Raw genomic sequence first — 26,363 nt, forward strand, 5'->3', positions numbered from 1 at the left:
TGATTCTGCTGGTCCCTGAGTCCTGGAAACCCACCCGAGCCCTCCCGCTCCCCAACTCTCCCCGGCTCCACACCAAACAAGCCTACACCTGGTCTTCCGAGCAAGCACCCCAGTTTAATTCCAAGTAATCCTGACCCAGACCATGTGGAAGATACTGGTGGTCCCCTTCCTCCACCCCTTCCCCTCTTCCTGCTGGTTCTGGTGGGCAGGGGTCAATGTGGTGTTTCCAAACTCCACCTTAGAAATAGCAGAAGCGGGCTGGAGTGATAACACAGCGGGTAGGGCGTTTGCCTTGCACAAGGCCGACCCAGGTTCGATTCCCAGCATCCCATATGGTCCCCTGAGCACCACCAGGAGTAATTCCTGAGTGCATGAGCCAGGAGTAACCCCTGTGCATCACCGGGTGTGACCCCAAAAGCAAAAAAATAAAAAGAGAAAGAGAAAGAAAGAAAGAAAGAAAGAGCGAGCAGAAACCCTGCTGGGGACCCATTCAATCACGCCTATGTCCTGCAAATGTCATGAGATAGGAGAAGGGGCTGTCAAACTGAGCAAGCATTTTGAAGGGGCGAAGAGAAGGTTCTCTCCCAGCTTGCTGTGCTTGGGTGAGGCCCGGTGCCTCTGCAGCTGTTTTGTGTTGAGAGGAGAAAGAGTGTTGGATAAATCAGCCCCCATTCCTGCTTTCCCTTCGACCCCTCGCTGTGGAATGTGGCAATTCCCTACAGGCAGAGACCCTGGGCTGCATCCTTCTGCATTTCTGCACCAGCAGGCAGGCTTGTGGGCAGCCAGGGAGGAGGTGAGGTGGCTGCGACAGGCCTCCTGGGGGCCCACCGCCCAGGGCCTTCCACAAGCCTCCCTCTGACAAGCCACCCCCGGCTGGGGAGTCTCCATCCCTCTTCCTTCTCATCCTCCCTGCCCAGCTGCCTCCTCCTTGAGATTGCTTTGGGGAGGGAGGGAGGGCAGGTCTCAATGTCCCACAGGTGTCCCCTCTTGCAATAACCGATGGTCAGAGCCTCAGTGGTGGCAGCCCGTTTCCAGGAGAAGGACTTCTCTGAGGACACTGCCCCTCATCATAGTGCGGAGGGGCTAGTCCTTCCCCGCCTCCCTGGCCTCCCTGTCCTGCGTGGGCCTTGGCTGGGTCTCCTGAGCCCAGTGGGGCAGCACCACGCCCACCTTCAGGATGTCTTCCAGGCCGCAAAGCCCCCCGGGGGTCTCCTTGGCCAAGTTCTCCTGTTCAGCGATGCCCAGACAACCGCGCTGCAGGCAGGCAGGGTGACCGGGAGAGAGTCAGCTCCCGAGAGGGACAGAGAAAGCTCAGTGTCTTCTCAGCCATGACGCTTGCCAACAGCGTGTTCGTGGGGGGTGGGGGCGAGGGCAGGGGGTGGGGGTGAGGGCAGGGGGTGGGGGTTCAGGGCCCCTAACAAAGCCTTATCCTCCACTGAGGTTGTCCAGAATCTGCCATCCCGCCTTGCAGGTCTGTGCACGCCAGAACACCATCCCCTCTGCCCACCCAACCACAGAACTCAAGAACAGGTCTCAAGTCGGGGAGGAGGACCTCTGGGGTCAGCTAGTGGCCAGTTCTGTCCCCACCACATAGAGATGGGCCACTCAGGCTCAGAGAAGGGAAGTGGCTTGCTCGCAGCCACATAGCCTGGGAATGACCCATGTCAGCTGGGGCAGGATCACACGCAGTGCTGGGAGCCAAGGGCCCATCAAAGTTAGCCCCAGGCCTGCATGCTCAGTTCCTGTGCTGTCCTATGCAGACGGTCACTCATTCCCTCCAGGGCCCATGCTGTGGTGTGTCCAGACACGTCCAGTCTCCCCACTGCCTTGGGTCCCAGGCTTGGAGGAGCCAGAGCTCCAGCATGCCAGAAGGGCAGAGCAGAGCACATATGCAGCCCACGGGGGTCAGGGGGCAGCTCAAACGGGAGCCACAGGCCAGCGCACCGGGACTTGAGACAGCCTGGCCACAGTGTCCTCCCAAGGTGGCCCTTTCCCTAGCAGAAGAAAACCATCGGCCACGGCAGCCGGGCTGACCACCCCAGGATGCCCAGCGTGGCCTGCACCAGCAGCTGGCTCTCGAGAGTGTCCCTCTGGGCACGCACGGAGTCCGGTAGACCTGCGACAGCGTGGACCATTGGCAGAGAGCTCGAGCTGGGCAGCAGGAGGGACACTGGGTGGGGTGCTGGCCAGAGGAGCCCAGAGGGGCAAAGGGGGAAGGAAAGGTCCCAGCTAGCCCCATGGACAGGCCATGTGCTCTCCCCCACTCACACCTCATTCCCGGGGTCTGGACAGGATGCCGCCTAGACCTTCCCAGCTGACTCACTCACCCCTGCAAGGTGCAGTGCACAGTCATACAAAGAGCAGCCGCCACGCGCCGAGCCCTCAGCAGCGGCCAGGACACGCCTGGCGGAGCCCTGGCGGCTGGGCATTCCCTGGGCCCGTGCCGGGGACGAGAGGAGGGGAGCAGTGGAGCAGCCCGTGCCAGCCCCTCAGGGGGGATTCACACGGCTTGTCCTGTCACTGGAGCCAACCCGGGGTGTGTGTGTGTGTGTGTGCCATGGCTCTCGTCTGCCAGCTGCACGGCACTGCCAGCCGCCTCGCCAGATGGTGTAGGGAGAGGGAAGTCAGAGGAGGGTCCCAGGACATGGGGGGGGGGAGGGTTGGGGGTGAGGAAGAAGCCAAAAAGGAGCAGGTGGAGTCACCAGGCAGGAGGGACAGGGCAGAGGCTACCTTGCAGGACTGGAACCCTCCTTTGACCAGGCCAGGGGTGGAGGGCTCGCTTCTGAGCTGAGCTTTGAGGGGCAAGTGGGAGGCCCAGGTGGGGAGTGTTCCGAGTCCCCAGAAGAAAGGTGAGGGCAAGGAGGTCAGGATGTGCCCCTGGACTGCGGAGAGGTAAAGCAAAGAGAGCTGGAAGGCATGTCCAGCCAAAGAGCAAGGGATGGATGGACTACCTCCCACCCACCCCCCCAACACATACACACACACACACACACACACACACACACACAAGCACAGCGTTAAAAGCAGCAGGATGGTCTCTCTGTCCAAAGCTTGGGCCCTTACAGGGGGCTCGGCTGGTACCACTTTCTGGCCAAACACTGGCATCTGTCCTGGGACAGGGTCCTTTGGAGAAAATGAGTCAGCAGTGAGCCTACTGGTGGTGCCCGGCGCGGCTGTGTGTGCGGCGGTGGGGGTGGGGGAATTTCAGCCAGCCAGCATTTTCCAAGACATGGGGGGGGGGGGGGGCGGGTAATCATCCCCCGTTTCCAGCTCAGAGGGGGCAGGGCTCGAGGGGAGAAGGCGGAGCTACAGCTCGACCCTCCTCTTGGAAGTGTCCTGGGGTCCCCCAGCAGGCTGAAGAGGGAGCAAAGTTTCAACCAGAGGCTGCTCCTTGCCAGCCGGGTTGCAGCCCTCTCCTCACCCACGCGCGCTCGGCGACTTGCTCTTGCGCGCGCACTGGTTCACTACGCTCCCAGGGGCGTTGGGTGCGAGCCTGGGCGCCCCGGCTTGGCTGCAGACCTTCTCTCCCCCCGGGATAGAGTCCGAACCCCTCTCCAGCCCCCAGGCGCCGCGGGGCGGGGTCTCCCCTCGGACATGCTGGCTCTCTGGGGCTCACATGCACGCAAAAGTCACGAAGTGGATGCTCGCAGGAGCGGGCGAACACGGAGCCCTCCAGACCCCCCAACTAACTGTCATTCACGCGGAAACTTCCACAAACCAGGGACGTGCAAAAAAAAAAAAGTCACAGATACCGAGACCCGAGTGGAAACAGATCCGCACTTGGGAAACGTGCGCAGAAGAAATGAGCGGAACGGAGGTTTCCCGCTGCAGACCTGGAGCCACCGCGGCACGCTCAGCCCTCGCCTCCCCCCGAACATCCACCGAGCCAGAACCAACCCCCGCCCCCCATCCGCCGCCCCCCGGCCCCGAGCCACGACCCGGCCCCAGTCCCCAACCTCCGGGGTGAGCTTCTGCACCGCCACCCCCGCGCCTCGCGTCCCGGGAGCCCCCGAGCTCGGCCCGGGCTGGGCAGGGCGGCCAGCGCTCGCCAGCGCTCGCCAACGCTCTCCGGGCCCGGGGGGCCGCAGCCCGCGTTAACCCTTGGCCGCCCGCCTCGCAGGCGCGCAGGAAGGGGCAGGAAGCCGACGTTCCCGTCGGAAGCGACCGGAGCCGCAGTCCTCGGCGAGTCTGGAGCAGAGAGCTGCGAGCGGGGAGGGGGGCAGGGGGAGCGTCCCGGAGATGGTACTCACCCCCCGCGCGCCGCCGCCGCTGTGCCTCGGGCCCCCCGCGCCGCTCCCGCTCCCATGGCGGGCCCCTACTTCAGGCTCCCGAGCCCGGGGGCCAAGTGTGGGCGCGCCCCATGGGGCCGCCAGCCCCCCGCCCCGCCGCGCCAGGCCGGCTCAGAGCGCGCGGCCCGCGCGCCCCCCGCGCAGCCCTGCGCGCAGGGGCGCCGGAGCGGGCAGGCGGCGCGCTCGGGGCTCCGCGGGTGCCCGCGCCAGGCCCATGGTCCCAGGAGCCCCGGCCGCGCGCTCTCGCCCCTGCCTCGCTCCTTTTTCCTCGCTTCCACCGAAAAGGAAGAAGCAGCTGGGCTTGCGGAGGAGGGGGATGGGGGATGATGAAACTTTTGGAGGCGGCCGCGGGGGGCCCCCGGAGGCAGAGCCAGGCCAGGCGAAGGCGCGCGCGAGGCCGTGCGAGCCGCCTCCCCGCCAGCCTGGGGGAGGAGAGGAAAAGGAAGGATTTGGGGGAAATGAAGGCGATTTAAAGTCTCGGCCCGCGGTGGCTCTCCACCTTCTCTCCTCCCCGCGCCGGGCCGCCCTCCGCTGCCCCCGGCTGCCCTCTGCCGGCCGCGGCGGGGGGCGCAGCCTCGGCAGGCGCGAGCGCAGCGCCGGGACGCCTCCCTCTCCGCCCCGCCGCCCGGCCTGCTCCCTGGGGAAACTGAGGGTCTCAGAGCGGAGGGACCGGGCGCAGGCTGCCGAGATCCGGCGCTTCCTGCTTGCGGCACCGGGGGTTGGGGGGAGGTCTCCGAACTGGGAGGTAGGAAGGAGAAAAGGTAGGAGAAAAGGTCCTGATTCCCACGAGGATTACCAGCATCCTAGCACACAGTCTCCCCCTCCCCCGCGCACCCCCGACCTCCTATCTGCCTCCCAGATTTTACGGCTGCCCTGGCTTTCCTGGGCAGAGGGGGTGGGCATGTTCCAAACTGGTCACCAAGCTGATCACCTTCTCCTCTTTTTCCCTCTCGCAGAGAAATGGGACTTTACACCCCACACCCACACCCCAGAGTGGCCCAAAGACACCCCCCCCCGGGGCCCCGACTCTCCACGGGCGCGCAGAAATAACCCACAAGCGCCTGGCAAGCTCGCACACCCACAAGCCTAAGTCAGCCCCAGCCGGGCCGCTGGAACTCCTCCCCTATCCCCACCTCCCGGAGACGTGTTCACTGGTGCCTGACGCCCTTCCACACTTCACCCCAACTCACTCTCGCTCACTCCCACTCCCGGGCGGCCGCGGCCACGCTCTCCCCGTGGGCTCGCCCCCGCGCACCCTCGGCTGTCTGCACTGGGGTCCACGCCCAGACTCCACGCACACGCGCGCACGGCGGTGTTTGCACGCGCACAGATGCACATTAGCTTGGCATGGCCAGACCCCCGCCCTCCCCCCCACACACACACCCCTCGCACCGTTCCCCCACCCTCTCACCTCTGATACACAACTCCACGTGCACACACAACACACGCGCGCGCGCGCATCCCCAGGTACGCAGAGCACTCGGCCAGGGACCACAGCAGACCTGCACCCCCTGGTCCCAGGGACGCGCCCCTGCAAGCCCCGCACCCAGCTCTTCCCACCAGCCCCGCGGCACTTACTGGGTCCCTAGGTGCGAGGCTGGACGGTCGGTCCTTCCTCGGGCGCCTAACGGCATTTGCATTCATGCGTCCCCGCAGCCCCGGGCGCGGGCGCGGGGGCGGGGGTGGACAGTCCCCTTCCCTACAGCGGGCGCGGGCGCTCGGGGCGCAGCGGCCCCGGGACGGGCATGAGCGCTCGGGGCTGCGCGGCCGGCCCGGTCCGCCTGCGCTCCCGCGTCGTCGGTGCGTGCCGGGACTCGGGCGCGGGCTCCGGGCGCTGGGGGCGGCTCATAGGTGCCGGGGCCGCGGCGCCCGCCGGGCCTTTTGAAGTCTCCGCGGAGGGCGGGGAGGGGGGCGCCGAAGGCGGCCTTTTAAACCGCGGCCGCACGCCGGTTCGGTGGAGCAAGGTGTCCGGTTTCAGCAAACTTCAGGAAAAGTCCCAAGGAGCGCGACGCGGCTGGAGGGGGCAGGCCCAGCGCGCGCGAGGGCGAAGCCGCCGGGCCGGGCCGTGCGCGGGCTTCCTGCAGGGGGCAGAGCGCCCTGGCCGCCCGCGGGGAGCCCCGCGGGGTGTTAGGGAACTCGCCGCCGGCTGCAAGGCGCGTGGCACCACCCCTGCCGCACGTCCCCCCCCCCCCCCCTCCAGCTTTGAACCCGAGTCCTTCGCTTCCCGGTAGACCCAGCCCCGCGGCAACGCAGGAACAACCCAGCCTACCACCCCCGCACCACACCACCACCCCCAACTCGGCACTAATTGCTGGAGAATTCTTTTAATAGAGAGGGCCACGGGATTCCCTTGCGTTTCGGGTGCCCGCGGCGGCACGGGAAGGACACCCAGGCCGGCCGACCGTGCAGGGGAGATTTCTGAGCTGCTGGCTCCGTGCTAGGCGGATCCTGTCTTTATTTACATTTTTTTGATACTCTGTTCATGGCAAAACACGCCTCCCCCCTCCCCCCCCGCTCCCGCCGCCCCCTTCTGCGCTCCCCTGTTCCTCATGGTTGGCACTGCATTCATTTTGACACGTGGGGGGGGGGGGAAGTATTGCAGACACACACACACACACACGCACACACACACACACACACACACACACACACACACAAAACATGTATCTAGATCCACCGCGGGAAGGGCCCTCTTTGAGGACCTCCAGGACTGAGGGGTTTTGTGTTTTGTTGTTTGACTAAGGACCCCCCCCCCTTTTTTTTTTAACGGGAGGCTCCATGTCGCTGTTTGCAGAGGGAAGAGCTGAGCTCCTGGAAGAGGAACTACTTTCCCTGAGTTCCCTAGCAGGGAGGTGGTGGTGGAGGTGGGATTTGAACCCACCGCTGAATCTGACTCCGGCCTTTGAGCCCCGTCTTAGCCTTGCTGGGGATCTTGGCGGACCCCTGCCAGACCTGTGTTCTGCCTCCCCACCCCATTCTCCCTCCATCCCCCTCTCCGCACCCCATGCCTGCATTAGGGACCTGCTGGGCCACTGTCAGCCCCAGGTAAGCCCTCTGGCTACACTCTGCCCTGCTCATAGCTGCTCTGTAGGTGCCACCCTGAGGACCCCCACCCCACGGTGGGGGCTGTGAGTGCCTTACCGCAGGGCGTGGGCAGGGCCATGGTCATCTTTGTATTGCCACACCCAGCATGGCGCCTGGGATACAGCAGATGCTAAAACCATGAATACATCCCTGACCCGGTCCAAGCCCTGCTGTGTGTGGAGGTCCTGTGCAAAGCTGGGGTGGGGGGTGGGTGGAGAAGAGGACTTCCTCCTGGGGGAGAAGAGAGAGAGCAGGGCCTGAGGCCCTGTCCCTGGGCACGTGCCTGCACTTGTACTGTGGACATGATATGCCTCTGAGATCCAGGCATGCACTGCAGAGTTGAGGGCCTGTGTGAGAAGCTGCAGGCGCCACGGTGTCACAGAGGATCCCTGCCACTGTGAAGACACAGCTCTCAGAGAATGGCTTAGAGGCTAGGGAATCTGTTTTCTCAACAGACTAAGGGGATGAAGAAAACCAGGGAGGACTCCCTGGAGGAGGGGGGCAGCCTTTGACTCTGGAAAAGGCAGCTCATATGGAAGAACAACCCTGAGGCCCTGAGGTCGAGAGTGGGTTTCAGGCCGGACATGAAGGAGGAGAAAGGGGTGTCTGGTAGCGAAGCTTTCCACATTCCCATCCTCCCCCGTGCTGAGTGGGTGATTCCACGTGACTCACTGGCCACACAGCCATTTCCAGGCAAAGGGATGCATTTCCGCAAAGGCCGGGGGCCCAACCCCAGGCAGTGCCAAGTCTCACTCCCAGATCTGAGTATGTGGCAGAGTGATCTTCAGGGAGGAGGGGGGTGGAGAGTCATCCCTGCGAGGCACAGAAAGGTCCTGGGGTCCTCCCTCATTCCCACCGTCTCTGCCTGCAGTGCCATCATCAGGCACCGCCCTCTTCGTGGGCCTTGGCGTCTGGACCCTCAGGACTGTGGCCTCAGGGTCAGCCCAGCTGGCTGGGTACCTCTAGGAGTCTGGCTGCATGGTGGGCTGGGAGGGACAGGCCCAGACCCGGCCGGAGAGAAGAGACAGGGCACTGATAGGAACTGCTTCCCATCTCTGCGACTTTTTTCACTGCCGTCTTTGTGCCAGGTTGGTTTCGGATAGGAGCCCCTGAGGGGCAGGACCAGGGTCCTGATGGAGGCAGGTCAAGGACACAGGAAACAGCCACTGATTCTCAGCTCCCGTGAATGCGATGGAAACATCCACTCACCAGCGGAAAAGGGGCCATCTGCCTGGGGCGGAAGGTGTGCTTCTCTCTAACTGTGGTGCTTGGCACCGTTTCTCCTGAAAAAGAGCAACATCGCCTCTTCCTCTGTCTTCCTCTGTCGCCTCCTCCCAAGGGTTCGCAGATTTTTAGCACCCAGACACAGTCAAGTCACCGCTGCCAAACTCAAGGGTTTAGGTGGCATTTGATAGCAGACCTCTCACCTCCCCCGAGTTTATACTCCTGTTAATACGATCGAAGTGTGTTTAGCTTTGGGACCCGCTATGCCACGTGGTGTATTGTGTATTCAAAAAATGAAATCGAAACACGCAGCTCTCTCTCGCCGCCTGCGTTCGGTGGTCTCAGACCGCTTTCCCTACCCAGGGACGGTCAAAGGCAATGGAGAGATTGAGGAGGAAGACAAGGGCCAGGCTGGTTGGTATCAATTGCAGTTTATTCCAGTCTCATCTCCATTCTCTTCTGATTCTCCTTCCCCTGACTTCTCCTCATTCCTCCTCTTGGATTCCCCTGATTCTCTTCTGTCCTTGATTCTCCTCCCCTTCCTCGATTCCCCTCTTGGATTCTCCTTGATTCTCCTTTATCCTCCTCCATTCTCCTTGATCCTTCTCCCCTTGCCCACTCTTACAGCCTTCTCCTCCCTCTTCCCCTCTTACAGCCTTAGTTATCTCCCAAATCATGAGGGGGTTGGGGTAGTAATTATACATAGGTGTGGTCACACAATCAACAGATATAAAGTCCTTCCCCCAAGGGAAGCTTCTTCGAGGACAAACTCATTTAGCAAGAAGACCCACCTAAGGGTGAAATACCATCTATGGGTGCCGTTTTCCTTCCTGTGGTCCAACAACCATATAAACATTCATCTTAATTCTACTCCTTAATAATATTAGTTATTTTGTATGGACACAGTAAGAGATACATTGAGTAAGAAATACATTAAGTAAGAGATACATTAAGTAAGAGATACATTAAGATACATTAAGGGTGACTCTCCTGGGGACATCTTTATAGATCTCAGACTACAGTATTCAGGCCAGATTAGTCTTTCTTAACTCTAGCAGGGTCCTAATCTAGTTGTTACTCTGGATCAGGACAGAATTTGTCCATGACCATGCTCTTATAGTTAAGTATTATGGCACTTTGGCCTGGCCCATCTCGATACCAGGATAGCTCACGGCTTGCCCTGGGTCCATCCAGTTTTTGGTGTGCTAGGAACTAAGGGCAACTGAGGCTTAAATTGAGAAAACAAATGCCTGGAGTGAACATTATTCGGAGTCAATTGACTCCCAAATTATAAAAACAGAGCATTAACTGTCTTCCTGTGTCTATACAAAAGGATATTGCTCTGAAATGAATTATGCAAAGGGAATAAGGAGAAGAGAAAAGCAACATTTCACTTACAGATACTAATCCAATGTCCTTAGAAGGCTCTGACCCTACAAGTCAACAGCGTCTGATTAGGGGATAAAGGCGCTTGACCAGTTGGGGAAGAAAAGCACAGATAAACACAGAGGAATGGGAGTGCCTCAGGAGCATTGTGATGGGTGCTCTCGGTAAACCCAAGCACCCTATAGCAAGGGAGAAATGACATACCAATGCTATCCTGCAATGTATCCGAAGCTACTAATAACCATCAAGAACCTTTAAGATCTTTTCCCCACGTGCCTCCTTTTTTGTTCCTGAGGGAAGCCCTCCTTAGCTAAAGGAGGTTAGCAGTTTGTTGAACACCTACCTCCTCTTTGCCCAAGGTCCTGAGACTCCGACCCTGACCCCACGACCAAGCTAACTAACAGTGCGGCCCAACTCCTGGGGCTGTGCTGTTTCTGGGCGGTGACCAGCAGCTTGTCAGCCTGGCTTACTGATGACACTGAGTCGAATGAGGTACACCCGGGCCAGTGACAGCCCCAGCCTCTGCCATTGGAAAGGGTTCCTTAGCAGCACTCTGCTGACATGCCCAGCCAGGGATAAGGACCAGCCCAGCGTGGGGGCGGGGCTGGGGAGAGATTCAAAGGAGGGCACAGGCTTTGCCCATGGTAGAGGGGTCAGGTTTGGTCCCAGCACCCCACCACATGGTGCCCCAGCCCCCTCAGAAGTCTCAGTGTCTGTATTACAAACCATAATGCCCCAAAGTAGAGAGAGTATGGGGAATCATGTCTGCCATGGAGGCAGAGGGAGGGTGGGAAAGGGGGGGCTATACCGGGGATATTGGTGGCGGGGAATGTGCACTGGTGGAGAGATGGGTGTTTGATCATTGTGTGATTGTAATCCAAACATGAAAGCTTGTAACTTTTTCACAGTGATTTAATAAAATTAATTTTAAAAAATTAAAAAAAAAAAGAAGTGAGTCTTGAGCCGGAAGTCGCCTCTGTGACCAAAAATGTTCAGCGGGGGTTCTGTCTGGGCCCCCTGGTTTGGAGATGTCAATGCAGAAACCAATGAGCTCTAATATGTGTCTGTGTCTGAGAGAGAGAAGGGGAGACAGAGAGTGAGTGAGAGAGAGGGGGAAGAGAGAGAGGGAGGGAGGGAGAGAGGGAAAGAGATAGGGAGGCAGGGAGGGAGGGAGAGAGAGGAAGAGAGGAAGGGAAGGAGGGAGAGAGAGAAAGAGAGGAAGGGAAGGAGGGAGGACGGGAGGGAGAGAGAGGAAGAGAAGAAGGAAAGGAAGGGAGGGAAAGAGGAAGGGAGGGACAGAGGGGTGGAGGGAGGGAGGAAGGGAGGGAGGGAGGAAGGGAGGGAGGGAAGGAGGGAGGGAAGGAGGAAGAGAGAGGGAGGGAGGGAGGGAGGGAGGGATAAAAACTCCTTGTCTGGCCCTCCAGGGGATGACAATTGGGTCAGAAACCCCATTCACCTTCTCCAGACCCCTGGGGGATTCCTGGCTCTTCGCCAATGCTCTGTTGTGCAGAGAGCAGGAGAGAGCCTTGTCCCTAGAAATCCACCCAACAGTGGAACCAACCCAGTTCCCGCGTCCACGGAGTGCAGGGGATGCTTGTCCCACTAGGTCACAGAGATGGCGAGGGAGGACAGGCTCTCCCTGGAAAGGAGTTTCCCTGGGCCTTCTGCCGATTCTTAGCTGGGCGCGCATCTTGTTAGCACTCCTGGGAGGCTGTGATCTGAGAGGAGGCCCAAGCCCGTCCAGACCCTGAGACTGACCGCCATGGGGCAGGTAGAGGGCATGCAGAGGCCCCTTCCAAAGCCACCTTATCGGCACTGGGGAAAACTCCTTTCTGCCCAGATCCTGTTTCGTTGTCTCAAGGGCCAGAGTGATAGTGCAGAGGGTAGGGCCTTTCACGTGGCTCACCAGGTTGCGTCCCCAGCACCCCGTAGGGTTCCCTGAACCCTGATCCCAGGCCTGGAGTGAGCCCTGAGCACTGCCAGAAGCGTCCTCATCTGAGACCTTCAGGCAATTACCAGGTACTTCTGGGCTGACACTTCCTTTCCTCCAATACCGTTTCCTGAGTAAGCCTGGGTATTCTCCCCAGGCTAAGGGGGTCACTTCTAGCTGTATAGGCTGCACCCCTCTCCTGCCACCTGTAGAATGAGTTGGGCGCAGCTATAGCAACCCCCAAATGCCCAGCTGCAGGCTCTCATGTTTGTACCCACATTATCCATTGCTTGAATCGTAACACCAGCATCATTATCCTTTACTTATTGACACCAGGGAAGGGGGTGGGGGAGGGGATTGGACCACACCTGGCTGTGCTCAGGTTTACTCCTGGCTCTGTGCTCAGGGGTCACTCACAGCGGTGCATGGGGGACCATATGCAGTGCTGAGGAACAATCTGGGGTGCTGTGTGGAAGGCAAGCACCTTAACCCCTGTACTGTCCTTCCAGCCCAGCACCCTCAGATTCCACACTGGCACAGTGTGATTTCCCTTCGGCCCGTGGCCCAACAAATGAGCTAATAGGCATGAGCCCTTGGAACGGGTTCTGACACACAGCAGGAGCACAGAAGATGTCGGTCATATTTACTTCTACTGTTGTTATTCTATTCCCAGACACTTTATAGTCCCAGGCAGAAACAGCTATCCTGAAGCGATGAGAACAAAAAATCTTGGGCAATGCTGGCCCCGGCCCTCCTTTGTCCTGGGAGAAGCCCTCTCTGAGATCTTATTGGCTCTTCACTCTCTGGGGATCCTGGGGACAGCTTTTCTCATGCAAGATTCCCCCCCCCTAGAAACTTGGGTCCAGCCCCCTGGGTACAGAGGGGCAGGGCAAAGGGCCCCCAGAAGAAGCCTCTCTATTGGGAAAATGCAGCCCAGAGAATAAGGGAGTCTTCATCCTGCCCTCCAATAGAGACCTGGAGTAAGTGGGGATCCACATCTTTCTTGTAGCCAAGTGCTGGCTCTTACTCCCCTCTCCCTCTGGGTTCCTGGGAGCAGACGGCTACAAGTCCACGAATGGTGGGAGTTGCAGCTAGGCCCTGATCAATAATTCAATTGTGGTGATACCCAAGTGCCCAAGAGAGAGAGGGGTAGGGGGAAGGAGAAGGAGGAGGAGGAGGAGGAGGAGGAAGAGGAGGAGGAGGAGGAGGAGAAGGAGAAGGAGGAGGAGGAGGAGGACGGGGAGGAAGGGGAAGAGGAGGGGGAGGAGGGGGAGGAGGAGGAGGAAGTAGACAAGAAGAACAAGGAGGAAGTGGAGGAGGAGAAGGAGGAGGAGAGGGAGGAGGAAGTAGAGGAGGAGAGGAGGAGGAAGAGAACGTGGAGGAGGAGGGGGAGTAGGAGGAAGAGAAAGAGGAGGAAGAGAATGAGGAGGAGGAGGGGGGAGGAGGAGGGGAGGAGGAGGAAGAGGAGGAAGTAGACAAGAAGAAGGAGGATGAAGTGGAGGAGGAGAAGGAGGAGGAGAGGAAGGAGGAAGTAGAGGAGGAGTAGGAGGAGAGGATGGGTGTTGGAACATTATATGACTGAAACCTAATCATGAATAAGTTTGTAACTGTGTATCACACTGTGATTCAACGGAAGAAAGAAAGAGAAAGAAAGAAAGAAAGAAAGAAAGAGGAAAAAAGAGAAAAAAAGAACTCAATTATGGGCCCCAGAGATAGTCCAGTGGGTAGGGCACTAAGCCAGGTTGGTTCCCTGGCACCACATGTGGTCCTTTGAGCACTGTCAGGAGTGATCTCTGAGCCTAGAGCCAGGAGTGAGCCCTGAGCACAATAAGTTGTGGCCCAAGAAACAAACACACCCACCCCACCCCACCCCACCCCCAACCCCTCCGCCCCACCCCTGGCAAAGGAGTTAAATTACAACCCCAGGAGAAAGCTTAGCTGGCAGAACATGTGCCTGGCATGCACAAGGTGCCAAGACCACACGCTGCCCCCTCCGCTCCTGCATCTCAGAATAGGCTGGCAGTGCATTGCTTGGCTAGCCCTAGTGGCTGCTGGGCCCCAGCACGGAACCAAGGACCCACCCCCAGCACTACTGAGAGTCGCCTCCAGAACAAAGAATAGTTTTACACAAACGGATAATTAATTTAAGCTAAGGAAAAAAAGAAAGGCAATAATTAGGCAAATTCCATCTCTTCCTAGACATTTTACTTTCTAGTCATTTGCATTTCACTCTACTGCATTTTCTTACGGTCTCTGCTCTTGAGTTATTTCTGTCTATTCTAAGTAGAGGGTAGAAACGTGATACGCTCCACATGTCCCCTGTTATCCCACACTCTGCTTTCCAGTTTCAGTTACCACAGTCCAAAAATATTAGGTGCAAGGAGATATTTTTGAAAGAGACCATGCTCCCATAACCTTTATTACAGGGTGTTGTTATAATTGTTTGAGTTTATGATTGACTCTCGTTAGTGTCTTGCTGTGCTAAATTTACAAATGAAACTCTGTGTGTGTGCGTGAGTGTGTGTGTGTGTGTGTGTGTGTGTGTGTGCGTGAGTGTGTGTATGCTTGGTGGATGGATGGACAGAAGGACAGTCTCTATGAGGATTGGTACCATTCATTTATGGTTGGCCACATAGGATCTAGAAACAATTCTCCACAGACCAGTCAAGACAGGGCCAGTGTGTGGGCCAACTCCTGAGTGGCCTTTCTCAACTGTGTTGAGAGTGACATCACCTGGATCACTGGACTTCACTGCTCATACAGTTCACACCCCTGAAATTGGCAAATGTTCTATATCAGGGCTCATCCCTCTCACACACACGCCACCAGAGATCCTATTGCTAAACATCATTCTTGCCTGACCATTATCACTGGCCAGTATCACAGTATCGCTGCCTGAATACTGTCAGGATGTGAAGGAGGAGTCCTCCTTCTCCTGTGGATCTGCAGCCCTTATCCCTGGGCACAGCCCCAGATCAGGTCCAACTTGGGGCAATACTTGGCACTCTGACTCCCCCACTTCGTTCAACTCGCTGCTTCTGCTCCTCTGCACCTCGACCTCCCTGAGACGTGCCATCCCCAACACCCTTTCCATCCTGCTGGTATTTGTCCATGAGCATCTACTTGGGGAATGACGGGGGAAGGGGAGTCAATGTTCTTCCCTGTTCTGGATTCATTTTTTGTTCTTTTTTTTTGCTCATTCTTCTGTTTTCCCTTCTCGTTGTTCCTGTGAGGATGAGGCCACACCCCTGGGTTAGCGGATGCAGTGCTTACATCCTAGATTGTCATGGCATGTGTTTGCTTTGTAACTCGATGGCCATGTGCCATGATCATGCGCCCCCATGATACTGGGATCCCACATAGTACAGCCAGAATGACACCCAGACCTGTAGGTGGTGCCTGGGATAGAATGTGTAGCCTTTCCCGCCAGGCTCACACATGCCAGGCAGGTTCTCCATCAACATGCTCTCCCTGGCCTTCTTTGTCTTCGTTCTCGTTCTGCAGAATTCAGGGGTAACTGCATCTTAGCAAAGCCTGCCTTGAAGATGTCAGCTCACCGCAATGCAGGCGGGATAGAGCTCAGTGCTGGATGGAGCTCCCCAAACAAGAAAGGAGGCAATTCTTGGTTTTCAGCTAATTTCCTTGGTGTCAATATCCCTGTCCTGACTGATTTTAAGCTACTGACACACTTAACTGAGTGAGGTTGGCAATAGATATGCAAGCTGATAAGCTCCATTCCCAAGCACCTCCCAGCTGGATGAGTAATTCCCACCTTCTGTTCCATAGTAGTGCCCCAGGGGCTCCCATAATGCAATGCAAGGCCAGGCCAGACAGAAGCCTGAGGCAAAAGGGAAAAATCAGTCATCTTGCTTTTTTCTTCAATTAAAAGTGAATCTCTTAATCATTAAGGTTTTGTGAATTCATTTTGATTTCTTTTATCATCGCATTAAACTATTGCTTCCCGTACTTACTGAATTTGCTGGTACCACCTTGAAATGTTGTTCCTGAGATGAGCAGCTCACCTTAGTCCCTTCCTCACACAGTAGCCCAGATGGCAATGTCCTCGTGATCCTTGGTCAAGTGTCACCATCTCCCCTCCCAAGCTCTGAATCCTGGAGGACAGGAATTCATTCATGTGTTCCTTGGCCCACACCAGGGGCTCCCTAATTCTGACCCACAGAGGGAGTGGGTGGACAGATGGAGGAAGCCATCATTGTGTGTCCTCCACCAAGATGAAGACTCACTACTGGAAGTCTGCGCTTTGCGAGGGTTGGGTTTTAGGTTTAGAGTTTCAGCAATTCCAACTCAAGTCAGATGACGCCTGGACTTGGTGGTGGTGAGCCAGTTCCTGTGCAGTCTCTCCACCAAGGTCATCTGTGCAGATGCCTGCCTCCAGCCCGGAGCAGCCATGACTCAAGGAACATACACTCCCAGGCTGGAAGCAGGTACCATGGTTTGTACCCAGAGGGACAGCCGCGCCTTAGATCCCAGGCAAGGCTCTATGAGTTTGTGTCAAAGGAAACAGCGTTCCCATCTCTGGAAGGGTCCCCAGAGACAGGCCCTTGGCAGCATCAATGGAAGACGAGCCAAGTATCAGACACACCAGGAAGACGCCCAGCTCGGTCACTTGGTCATGGGACATCTGAGGACTCTAGGACTCGTCCCTGTGCCTGGTCACATCCTATCTCAAGGAGCAATGCAAAGAAGGCCTTTTGGAGATGACCCAATATTGGTCTCTTAGGCCCTCCCTGGAATCCAGTCCAGATGGGGAGGACTGGATTTCCGTCTCTATTTCTGGAAGGTGGACACTGGTTTCTGTTTTAAAGCATTCTGCCTAAAAAAACAAACAAAAAACAAAACAAAACAAAACAAAAAAACACAGAGAGAGATGTGGATCACTCACAAAAAAAAAAAAAAAAAGCAGCAGGCACCATTCTACCCAAACGGGAAACAGAGAGGTTCTTAAGCTTCTTAAGGTCACGCAATGTGTAACTGAAGTTTTGTCCAAGACCCATCTGATTTCTGAAGCAAGAAATGGAACTCCACAGAGGCAGGGTGCGATGGGGGGTGGATGGGGGGTGGGAGGGATATTGGGATCTGTGGTGGTGGGAAATGGGCACTGGTGGAGGGATGGGTATTTGATCATTGTATAATTGAAACCCAAGCACAAAAATTTGTAAGTCTACAACTGTACCTCATGATGTCTCACTAATAAAAATTAAAAAAAAAGAAAAAGAAAAAGAAATGGAACCACTTCTGTGCAAAAAGAGAAAAGTCTAAGATTGAGCCCTTTTGAACAGCAGTGCCTGTGAAAACCGAAGATGGGGTGGGAAAGGGCTAGGGTACTGTTTGTCCTTCTCACCTGGCCTTGGTATCCCCTTTAGATATACTTCCTGCTCTCCCAGACTGCCCAGTCAGAAGTCCTCCAAACCCTCCTCAGTCACTCCAAGGCCCATGACTCCATTGTTTTCCAAAGGGGGATTGTGTGATTGCAAAGGGGGAATTCCTCGCCTCCCGACATGTCTCAATCCACCATGCAAGGAAGCAGGACGGAAGTGAGCTAGCAGCTAGCATCTCTCCTGGCCAAGAACAGATGCTTTTCCTTCTCCATCGAAAAGGCCAGTGTTGTCCAGGACGGCAGCTACCAGCCACCAGCCACCAGCCACGTGCGGCTATGTTTAGCTTGAATTTCTCTAAAGTTAAAAAAACAAAATTCTGTGTCTCGGTCACACTGGCCACACTTCACGTATTCAAGCGCCAGACACAGCTCGTGGCTACTGTATTGGACCGTATTGATACAGATCATTTCCCTGTGCCCTGAAGTTCCGTTGGACCGCACTACAGAATGACTTGCCATACAGCAAGTTGTAAACAGGACTGGGAGGCGACCCACCGTTCTCACTTCCAAAGCCTCTGCCCCCAGAGTCTGGAATATATTTGCCACCACCTGGCCCCAGAACAAGGAGGATTGTTTGCCTGGGATAGTAGGTTGAATTGGGAAACCAAATGAGAGATCAGAGGGCTGTGGGTGAATACCAGAGTGGAGAAAGGCGGCCAGCTGTTCTGGAGGGCTATTTTTATCCCGGCCAGATACTATGGGGGTTCTGCTCCCCCCTCCCCAGGAAGCTATTTTTAGCTCAGGAGCTGGAAACAGAACCTGCTTCCTTGGATGGAGAACTCCAGGGAACATCATTCTAGCAGCAGAAGCTCTCCTGCTGGGTCATTTCATTTTGGTTTGGTTTGGTTTGGGGGCCATAACCAGAGGTGCTTACTCCTGGCCCTGCACTCAGGGATCATGCCTGGTGATGCCCAGGGCTTACTCCTGGCCCTGCATTCAGGGATCACTCCTGGTGATGCCAGGGCCAACTCCTGGCCCTGAACTCAGGGATCAGGTGGTGCTCAGGGAACCCTATTGGAGGTTGGGGATCAAACCTGGGTTGGCTGCATGCAAGGCAATTGTCCGACCTCTGTGCTATCTCTCCTGTCCATGCTTGACAATTTCTGAGGCGGGGCCTCTCTGTTCTTTGATGTCTAGGGCAAGTCCAACTTACAGCCCAGGAAACTGAAGCTCGGGTAAGGGTAGCAGCAGGCTGTTTGGGGATTAGTGTTGGCTGAAGGAGAAACAAGTTCCCTCCTTCCCATGAGACTGGATTCCAACTGAGCGCTGGAGAAATGTCTGGAAAACATTGCTGAACACCCAGGCCCATCACCCCTATGTGGGCATGTGGCAGGCAGCAAGATTCAGCTTCTCTTCCCTAGCCTCTAGTACAGAATACAGTAAATTTGGACCTTTTTAAATTTTATTATTATTATTATTATTATTATTATTTTTAAAGCTCATCTCCATAGTCTTGCTGGGAATCTGGCCCAGTGGCACAACTCTGGGGAGATGGGGAAAATCACCCAACTCGCAGCAAAGAGGGAAATGATTTTATTTTTAACGCTGCTGATTATCACCCCGGTCAGGATTCTCTTCACCAGCCGGGGGGAGTCTCGCATGGGAGGCAGCCAACATCTCTTCCCTCCCCACAGGGACCTCAGTTTCCCTGCCGTAACCCGAGCAGCTTGGCCCCGAGACTCCATGGGGCCTTCCTTCCAGGGCCGGCTTCTTGCCGTTTCTATAAGCCATTCATTCCGTCAACAAGTGTTTATTGAGTTCAAGCCGCCTGACACGGTGGGGAAATGAAGGCCGGCTTCTCCAAAGGGCGCTCTGCCCAGCCTGCTGCAGCCACATACGCAAATTTCCTAGTGTTTTCAAAAGGCAAATTATGGGAAATGTTATGCCACATAACACACTCGCCCCATCTCTCAGGGAAAAAAAAATTCACAGCAGCCCCACCAAATATGCAGCTAGAAACCCACCCTTGTTCCTTGGGGCCGCGATCCAGAGACTCACGTCCCCACTGGCACAGGGGAACTCAAAGCCACCGTGTTTCTCTGGGGCTGCCGGGCACCTCGTAAACAACCCGTGTTTGTCCCGGCTCCCCCTGTCCTTCGAGGTCAGCCCTCGCCCAGCGCAAACAGCCCCGCTCTATGTCAGCCTGTCCCCAGAGAGGGAGGCGAATTGTCCATAAATATTTTTATCTTCATGGTCACCAAGAAAGCTTTGATTCTCCCAGCCCCGGGCCCCCTCCCTTCCTCTGGCGACCCCGTGGTCAGGGCTGACCTGGGCGTCCCATCTCCCACCCCCAAAATGACAGGCTGCTGCCTCTGCCGCCTGCCCTCCTGGAGGTGGTGGGCTCTGAGGCGGGACCGCACACCCCACCAGGGCTGCTGGAACAACCTCGAGCAGCCAGCTGGGATCTTGCCAGGAGCTGGGTGGCCAAGCCAAAGGAAGGGTTGGACCTAGAGGTAACGCTGGGAGGTGGGGACAGGGTCCCAGCATTGCGGGGCAGAGAGAGGGAGCCCCGAGGGAGGTCTCGTGGGTGTGGTTCTGACTTGCTTCTCCAGGAGAGATGCCCCTCTCAGGAGAACAACGCAGATCCCGGCAATGGTTTATGGCAGAGGGAGATCCCAGAATCCCAGAACAGAGCGTTAGACCTAAGTCGGTCACTGACAAGGACTCTTGGGGTCCGAACTCCTTAGCAGACACCCCCAGAGTCCTGTCCTGGTCCATGGTCCCTGCCTGGCCTCGCCAAAAGAGACAGAGCTTCCTGCTGGGGAGCTTTCTAAAAGGGAGCACTCTACAGGGAGCCGGGGAGACACCCAGGAGACTCGGGGTCATCTGAGTGCAGGGCTCCAGAGTTGCGAGCTTCCTAGATCCCTTGAGCAGTCAAATTTTATTCCCCGAGCTCTGTCCCTTGGCTGCCAAGGGCGCTGAGACTCTAAAATCCTGAAATTTCCTCTGGCAATGCCTGTGGGCATCTATGGTTCTACACTCCCAAGGCAAGACTGCTGACACCTTTCAGCGCGGTGACCAACTTCAGACTGGATGATGATGAGGCCCTGGGTAGGGGGAGCATTCATTCCCTGAGGGGATTAGGAGGTGGACGTGCCCCAGGGGCTCTGACCACTCCTCCGTGATGGGCAATATTCCATGACCCTGAGGGTCCCCCTCAGCCCCTAACAATCTGGTCTTTTTTTTTTTTTTTGGCTTTTTGGGTCACACCCAACAAACAATACTTAGGGGTTACTTCTGGCTCTGTGCTCAGGAATTACTTCTAGCAGTACTTGGGAAACCCTATGGGATGCTGGGGATTGAACCCGAGTTGGCCACATTGGCAAGGCAAACGCCCTACCTGCTGTGCTATCACTCCGGCCTCCTCTGGGCTTTTTCTGGCTGTATTCTCATGAGGTTCTCACTTGGCCCTGCCCAGCCCACATCCCCAGATGTGGGCAAGGAGGCTGCAGCAGCTGGTACAATGGCTTGGTATGGCCTTGGCAACCCTGCTCTGGGTACAGAGAGCAAGACAGGCAGAACTGGCGTTTCCTCCAGGGGCCCTTTTTGAGAAATGAGAGAAGGTGGGTGACCTTGGGTGGCTTCACTCCAATGGACCCCCAACAGGCACCAGCACCCCTGGCAGTATGCAGGGACAATCCTATCCACATCCACGCCTGTTCCTCCACGGCTTGCCCTGGCCCATCCCATCAGCAGGAGGCACTGCTCAGGATGAAGTTTCTGCAGGCAGATAGGAGTTCCTGGTTTCTATTTCATGGCTCTCATGTATTTAGTCAACAGGCAGCATGGCTTGATCAGAGCTCAGGCTCATGAAGGGTGGTCTTCCTTTATCTTCTCTGAAGAAACAGAAGGCCCACGCATCACTATGCTGGAAGGAAATTCAGAGTCTGGTGACTCCCGATGGCTCTCCCACCCTACTCCCAGCCATGACAAGGTCCTGGGGTCACAGGCAGAAGAGCATCTGAGAGATTTCTCTGAACTTTGGCTCCACCCCAGCCACTGTGCTTTGCGTTTTGCTAGAATCCCCCCCCCACACACACACACACTTTTACTTATGCTTTTTGGGTTACACCCAGCAATGCACAGGGGTTACTCCTGTCTCTGCACTCAGGAATTACTCCTGGCAATGCTTGGGGGACCATATGGGATGTTGGGAATCAAACCCGGGTGTGCCGCGTGCAAGGCAAACACCCTCCCCACCGTGCTATCGCTCCAGCCCTGCGAGCTGCCCTTTTCTTTCGTCGTTCCTGGTGGGATGCTTGGGAGGCAAGCACAAGGGTGTCTGTATGCCCGTCCAACCTCTCTAGGGTCCCTGAGGAGTCTCCCTGCTGGGGATTTATCTGCCTCCCACCAAGCAGCACATCCGCCAACACCAACTCTCACATCCTCCTTTTCCTCTGGGACCCAGCGTCTTATCGCCTCTCTGAGCTCACACAGGGCTTGACATCCAACAGCCTCAGGGCTCAGCTTTCCAACATGCTGGGCCTTACGGTCCTGCTGGAAAGGGGGTGGACATTTCCGCTGAGCTCATTGTCCCCTTGAACTCGCCCATGACCTTGGAAGGTCTTGCTGGAGCAGCTGGCTGGCTCCCGGCAAACCAGAGAGTAGGAGCTGGGAGTCCTGGGGAGACCTGTGTGTGTGTGTGTGTGTGTGTGTGTGTGTGTGCGTGTGTGTGTGTGTACGCGCGCGCGTGTGCTGGGAGTCCTGGGAAGACATGAGTATGTGTGTGTCTGTGTGTGTATGTCTGTGTGTGTGTGTGTATGTATGCTGGGAGTCCCAGGGAGACATGAGTATGTGTGTGTTTGTGTGTGTATGTTTATGTGTGTGTGTTTGTGTGTGGGTGTGTTCTGGGACTCCCAGGGAGACGTGTATGTGTCTGCGTGTGTATGTCTGTGTGTGTGTCTGTGTGTATGTCTGTGTGTGTCTGTGTGTATGTCTGTGTGTGTGTGTAAGTCTGTGTGTGTGTCTGTGTGTGGGTATGTGCTGGGACTCCCGGGAGACGTGTATGTGTGTCTGTGTGTGTATGTCTGTGTGTGTGTCTGTGTGTGTGTCTGTGTGTGTCTGTGTGTATGTCTGTGTGTGTGTGTAAGTCTGTGTGTGTGTCTGTGTGTGGGTATGTGCTGGGACTCCCGGGAGACGTGTATGTGTGTCTGTGTGTGTATGTCTGTGTGTGTGTCTGTGTGTGTGTGTGTGTGTGTGTGTGTCCAGGCGGGCCCCCAGCTGCCCTGGGAAATGAAAGGGGGCGTGGCCATGTTCGGGGGAGCAGGAAGGAGCTCACAGCGTGAGTGGAGTGTCTGGGAGGACTCGGAGCACAGCTGGGAGGGAGCTGGCAGAGTCTGGAGCCCCGAACCCTGATTTCCAGCTCTGAAGAGACTTCGAGCGGAATATCCTCTGTAACTGAGCTGTGCCGGTTATGTCTCAATAAAGAGGGGGAAGGTGTCTTCCGAGACCCCCTGGCTCACCCCTGTCCATGCAAGCACAGGGGATCCCCCTGCAGGCCTGGGGTGATGTAGCACTCCAACTATACAGCTGGGGGGCTGGGGCGCCCCAGTCTTCGGTATCCCTTAGAACGGTGCCGCCAGCTTCCTGTCCCTTCCCACCATTGCTGGGGGCTGTCATGGTTGGGGCACACACCCTTACCTGGCTGTGTGCCTTGCACACTTAGCTGTGCTCGCCGTAGTTGATATGCAATGGCATGCTCCAAGTACATCTCAGTAAAGACAGAAAGTGGCTGTATCTCCAGGGACCTGCTCCCCCAGTGTCCGGGACAGGCTGGCACCTCTCTGCGCGCCCCTGTGTGCCCCTCTATGGATACGTTGGCATCACCTGGTGTGCACAGAGCCAGGCCCCCTGGGAACAGGAGCCCCGGGATGTGATGCTGCAGCGTGACCCCTGCAGGCTCACCTTGGCAGCCTTCTCCCTGCCTGCACCCCCAGGGAGTCCCACACCTTAGGATCCAGCCCAGTGCTGGGAGAGAGGGAAAGAGGGAGAGGAAGAGAGAAAGAGAGAGAGAGAGAGAGAGAGAGGAGTCATGCAGAGGGAGTGAGAGAATGTTGGGGAAAATGGAATGAGAGAGGTCAGCAGGTAGAAAGGGTGAAGGAAGAGGCTGAGTAAGACATCAGAGAGGCCTGGTACAGGCAGAGAGTGAAGCTGAAATGCAGAGATCTGGGCGAGAGAGAGAGAGAGAGAGAGAGAGCGCAAGCATGTCCTGTCACACAGGCCCACACACACGGGACTGAACAGGCGCATACTTCACAGTCACACAGTCACAGCCACACGTAGTCACAGAGCTGTGCAGGCACACACACATAGTCACACATAGCCACACACAGCCATAGAGCTACAGGTGCACACACAGTCACACAGAATCAGGGTCACACACCATCACAGTCACACACAGTCACAGAGATGCTCAGGTGCACACACAGTCACATGCACACACGGCCACAGTCACGGTTATAACGGCTCATATAGCCACACACCATCGCAGAGTCAGAGATATAGTCGGACACAGTCCCTGAGACTCACAGGCACACACACACACACACACAGTTACATGCTCAGATGATCTCACGCCTATGCGCGCGCGCACACACACACACACACACACACACACACACACACACACACACACCAAGGACAGGTGAGCAGAGGAGTTGACAGGCTCTGGGACTGAACCTCTTGCCAGAGGCTCTGACACTCAGCAGGAGCCTTGAGAACTACCCAGTATCCCTGAAAGCCCCCCAGAGGCAGCAGCGCCCAGTGGAGGAGCCCCCCTCCCCTTTCCCTGTGGAGCGCCCCTCTCAAGTGCAGGCCCGGTGGGCCCCGGGGCTCTGCATCGAGAGAGCAGTCCAGGGTGCTGTCCACAGCCCCACGCCCCCTCACCCGCCACGTTCCGTCCTGTCACTCCTCTGAGTCTCTTTTGCGGTCTCTGTCTCTCGCCCTGGCTTCATTTCCACAGGGAACCCGGCCAAAGACATTCCCCACTCAGCTCGTCTTTCTGGAAACGGCGAGGATCAGCCCTACTCCTCGGGGTTGTTTGGATAATGAAATGAAAAGTGGTGTTTGAAGCACTTGTACGGGAGTTTCCTGGCGCAGATTCAGCCTGTGGTACATGTCTGACATCACCACCCAGAGCTGGCTGACATCATCATCACCATCTCCATCATGGCCGTCATCACCACCATCGCCTCCCTGTCAATAGCGCCATCAGCATTGTCAGCAGTATCACCACCATCACCATCACCCCCAGCAACACCAGCATCCTCACTCCCCTACACAATAGCCATCACCCTCACCACCACCCTCATCACCTCCATCCTCACCACCATCATTAACCATCCACAGTCACCGCCACAGTCGCCTTTATCTCCACCGTAATCATCACATCGTCATTCTCATCCTCACCCCCACAGAGAGGTGTGGGGAAGCAGGGAAACTGAGGCCAGGTGGGAGTCTGCCTCCCTTCAGTGCTCTGTCTTCAGTACAGTTGTTCCCCAAAAACTTCACACCTGTCCGTCCATTGCCCTGTGTGTTCCCCCAGCTCAGACTCAGATGGCCCAACACTAAACTGTTACCTCCCCATCTCCCAGCTTGCCCCCCAATCAGGGCTCCTGTTTCATATTATAGAAACCCCAACTTCCAAGACAGAAAGCTAGGAATTGTCCGAGATACAGTGCTCTCCCTGTCCCCCAGAGCCCTAGCATACTGCCATGTGCTCCGCTTTCTAATGACAGGGATAGACACTTGAGAGGAGGTGATCCTCCCTGCCAGCTTGGGTGAATGAACAAATGATGCAATGAGTGAGGAATGTCAATAAGGAAAGACATAACTTTCCTAAGTACCCACTCAGCATGGTGGAAATGATCACAGACCCCCGGACCCCTCTGACAGTTCTCTAAGAATACCCCCCATGGGGAGGGAGCAGGCAGCGGACCCTGGGACCCACCTATGGCAGCATGTACCCTGACTCAACCTTGTGGCACTCTGAGAACAACACCCTTTGCTAATGCCCCATCTTCTAAATTCTCTGGGTAGGGGATCGTACAACAGAGCCTTCTCAAACATTCTCCCAGGGAGATGGTGACAATGTTGGGAGCTTTCAGCATCTTCCGGCAGTGTAGACAGGTTCCTGCAGGACGGAGGAGTGGCCTGCCATCCTCCAGGCAGAAAGGATGAGCCATGGCTCACAGCCCAGATGGAAGACCAGCACAGAGGGCTGGCTCAGTTCAGCCCCTGGTTGGTGCAGAGCGTAGTCAATCACATCTCCTGGCACCAATCAGAAAGAGCGGTGTGGGCCACAGCTACTCTCCATGTAGCCCCACCTTATCCCCTCTGGCTCTGTGCTGGTATTTGAGCCAAAGGATCCATTCCTAGATGTAGATTTTTCCCCCATTTAATTTATTTGGGGGCAGGGACCGCACGTAGAAGGGCTGGGGTACCCGAGGCCACGCCCAGAAAGGGTTGGTCTCATGCATAAGCACAACAGACAGTTGAGTGCTTAGAGCTCTGGGGTTCCACACTTTGGGAGCCCTGCAGAGCTAGGGACCCACCTCAGGGCCTTGCAGCGCTAGGCCAACGCTTTATAGCTTGAGTTCTCTCGCTGGCCCTTACCCTCTTGTTAAACAGCAGGGCAGAGCATCCTGGAAAAAGCAGGCAACGCTCTACTCGTCACACACACGCTGAGGTCCCCGATTCTCAAGCTCAAACGAGGCATCGCCCTGACCTCTTTCCTGCCTAGGAGCCTGGGCACAGGTACCCAGCTGGTGTTGGGTGCACAGACTCCCCTCCTTGCCCTCGTCTGAGGGCCCTCAAAGCCCCCTTTCACAGGCCTGCAGCCCACCCCACCAAGGAGGACAGACAAGACGGCCAGTGTTGGGATTGTTTTTCTATGTTGCTGGCTCTGTCCCGGGCCTCCCATCACTGCGTGAGGGCCGGGGCCCAGCGCCAGGTTCATCTGAGGAGGCAGCAGGGAGCAGCCGGCCCATGGCAGGCCAGAGTTTTGGGTTGTTCCACTAGGGCAGCCTCTGAGGAATATTCCTTGGGCGTTTAA

The 26,363-nt window shown here is 56.6% G+C and overlaps 1 protein-coding gene across 1 annotated transcript in view; it reads right to left on the reverse strand.

Annotated features, from left to right (window-relative positions):
* The window catches only part of COL27A1 (collagen type XXVII alpha 1 chain), a 129,860-nt gene extending 123,812 nt beyond the window's left edge, over positions 1-6,048 (reverse strand). The window contains exon 1 of the mRNA XM_056138693.1: positions 5,868-6,048. Within this exon, the coding sequence (XP_055994668.1) occupies positions 5,868-5,929 (62 nt within the window). The 5' untranslated portion in view covers positions 5,930-6,048. The remainder of the gene's footprint in view (positions 1-5,867) is intronic.
* Positions 6,049-26,363: the final 20,315 nt, after the last annotated feature.

The sequence above is a fragment of the Sorex fumeus genome, unplaced genomic scaffold (assembly GCF_029834395.1).
Source record: "Sorex fumeus unplaced genomic scaffold, SorFum_2.1 ptg000129l, whole genome shotgun sequence".
NCBI classification, from domain to species: Eukaryota; Metazoa; Chordata; class Mammalia; order Eulipotyphla; family Soricidae; genus Sorex; species Sorex fumeus.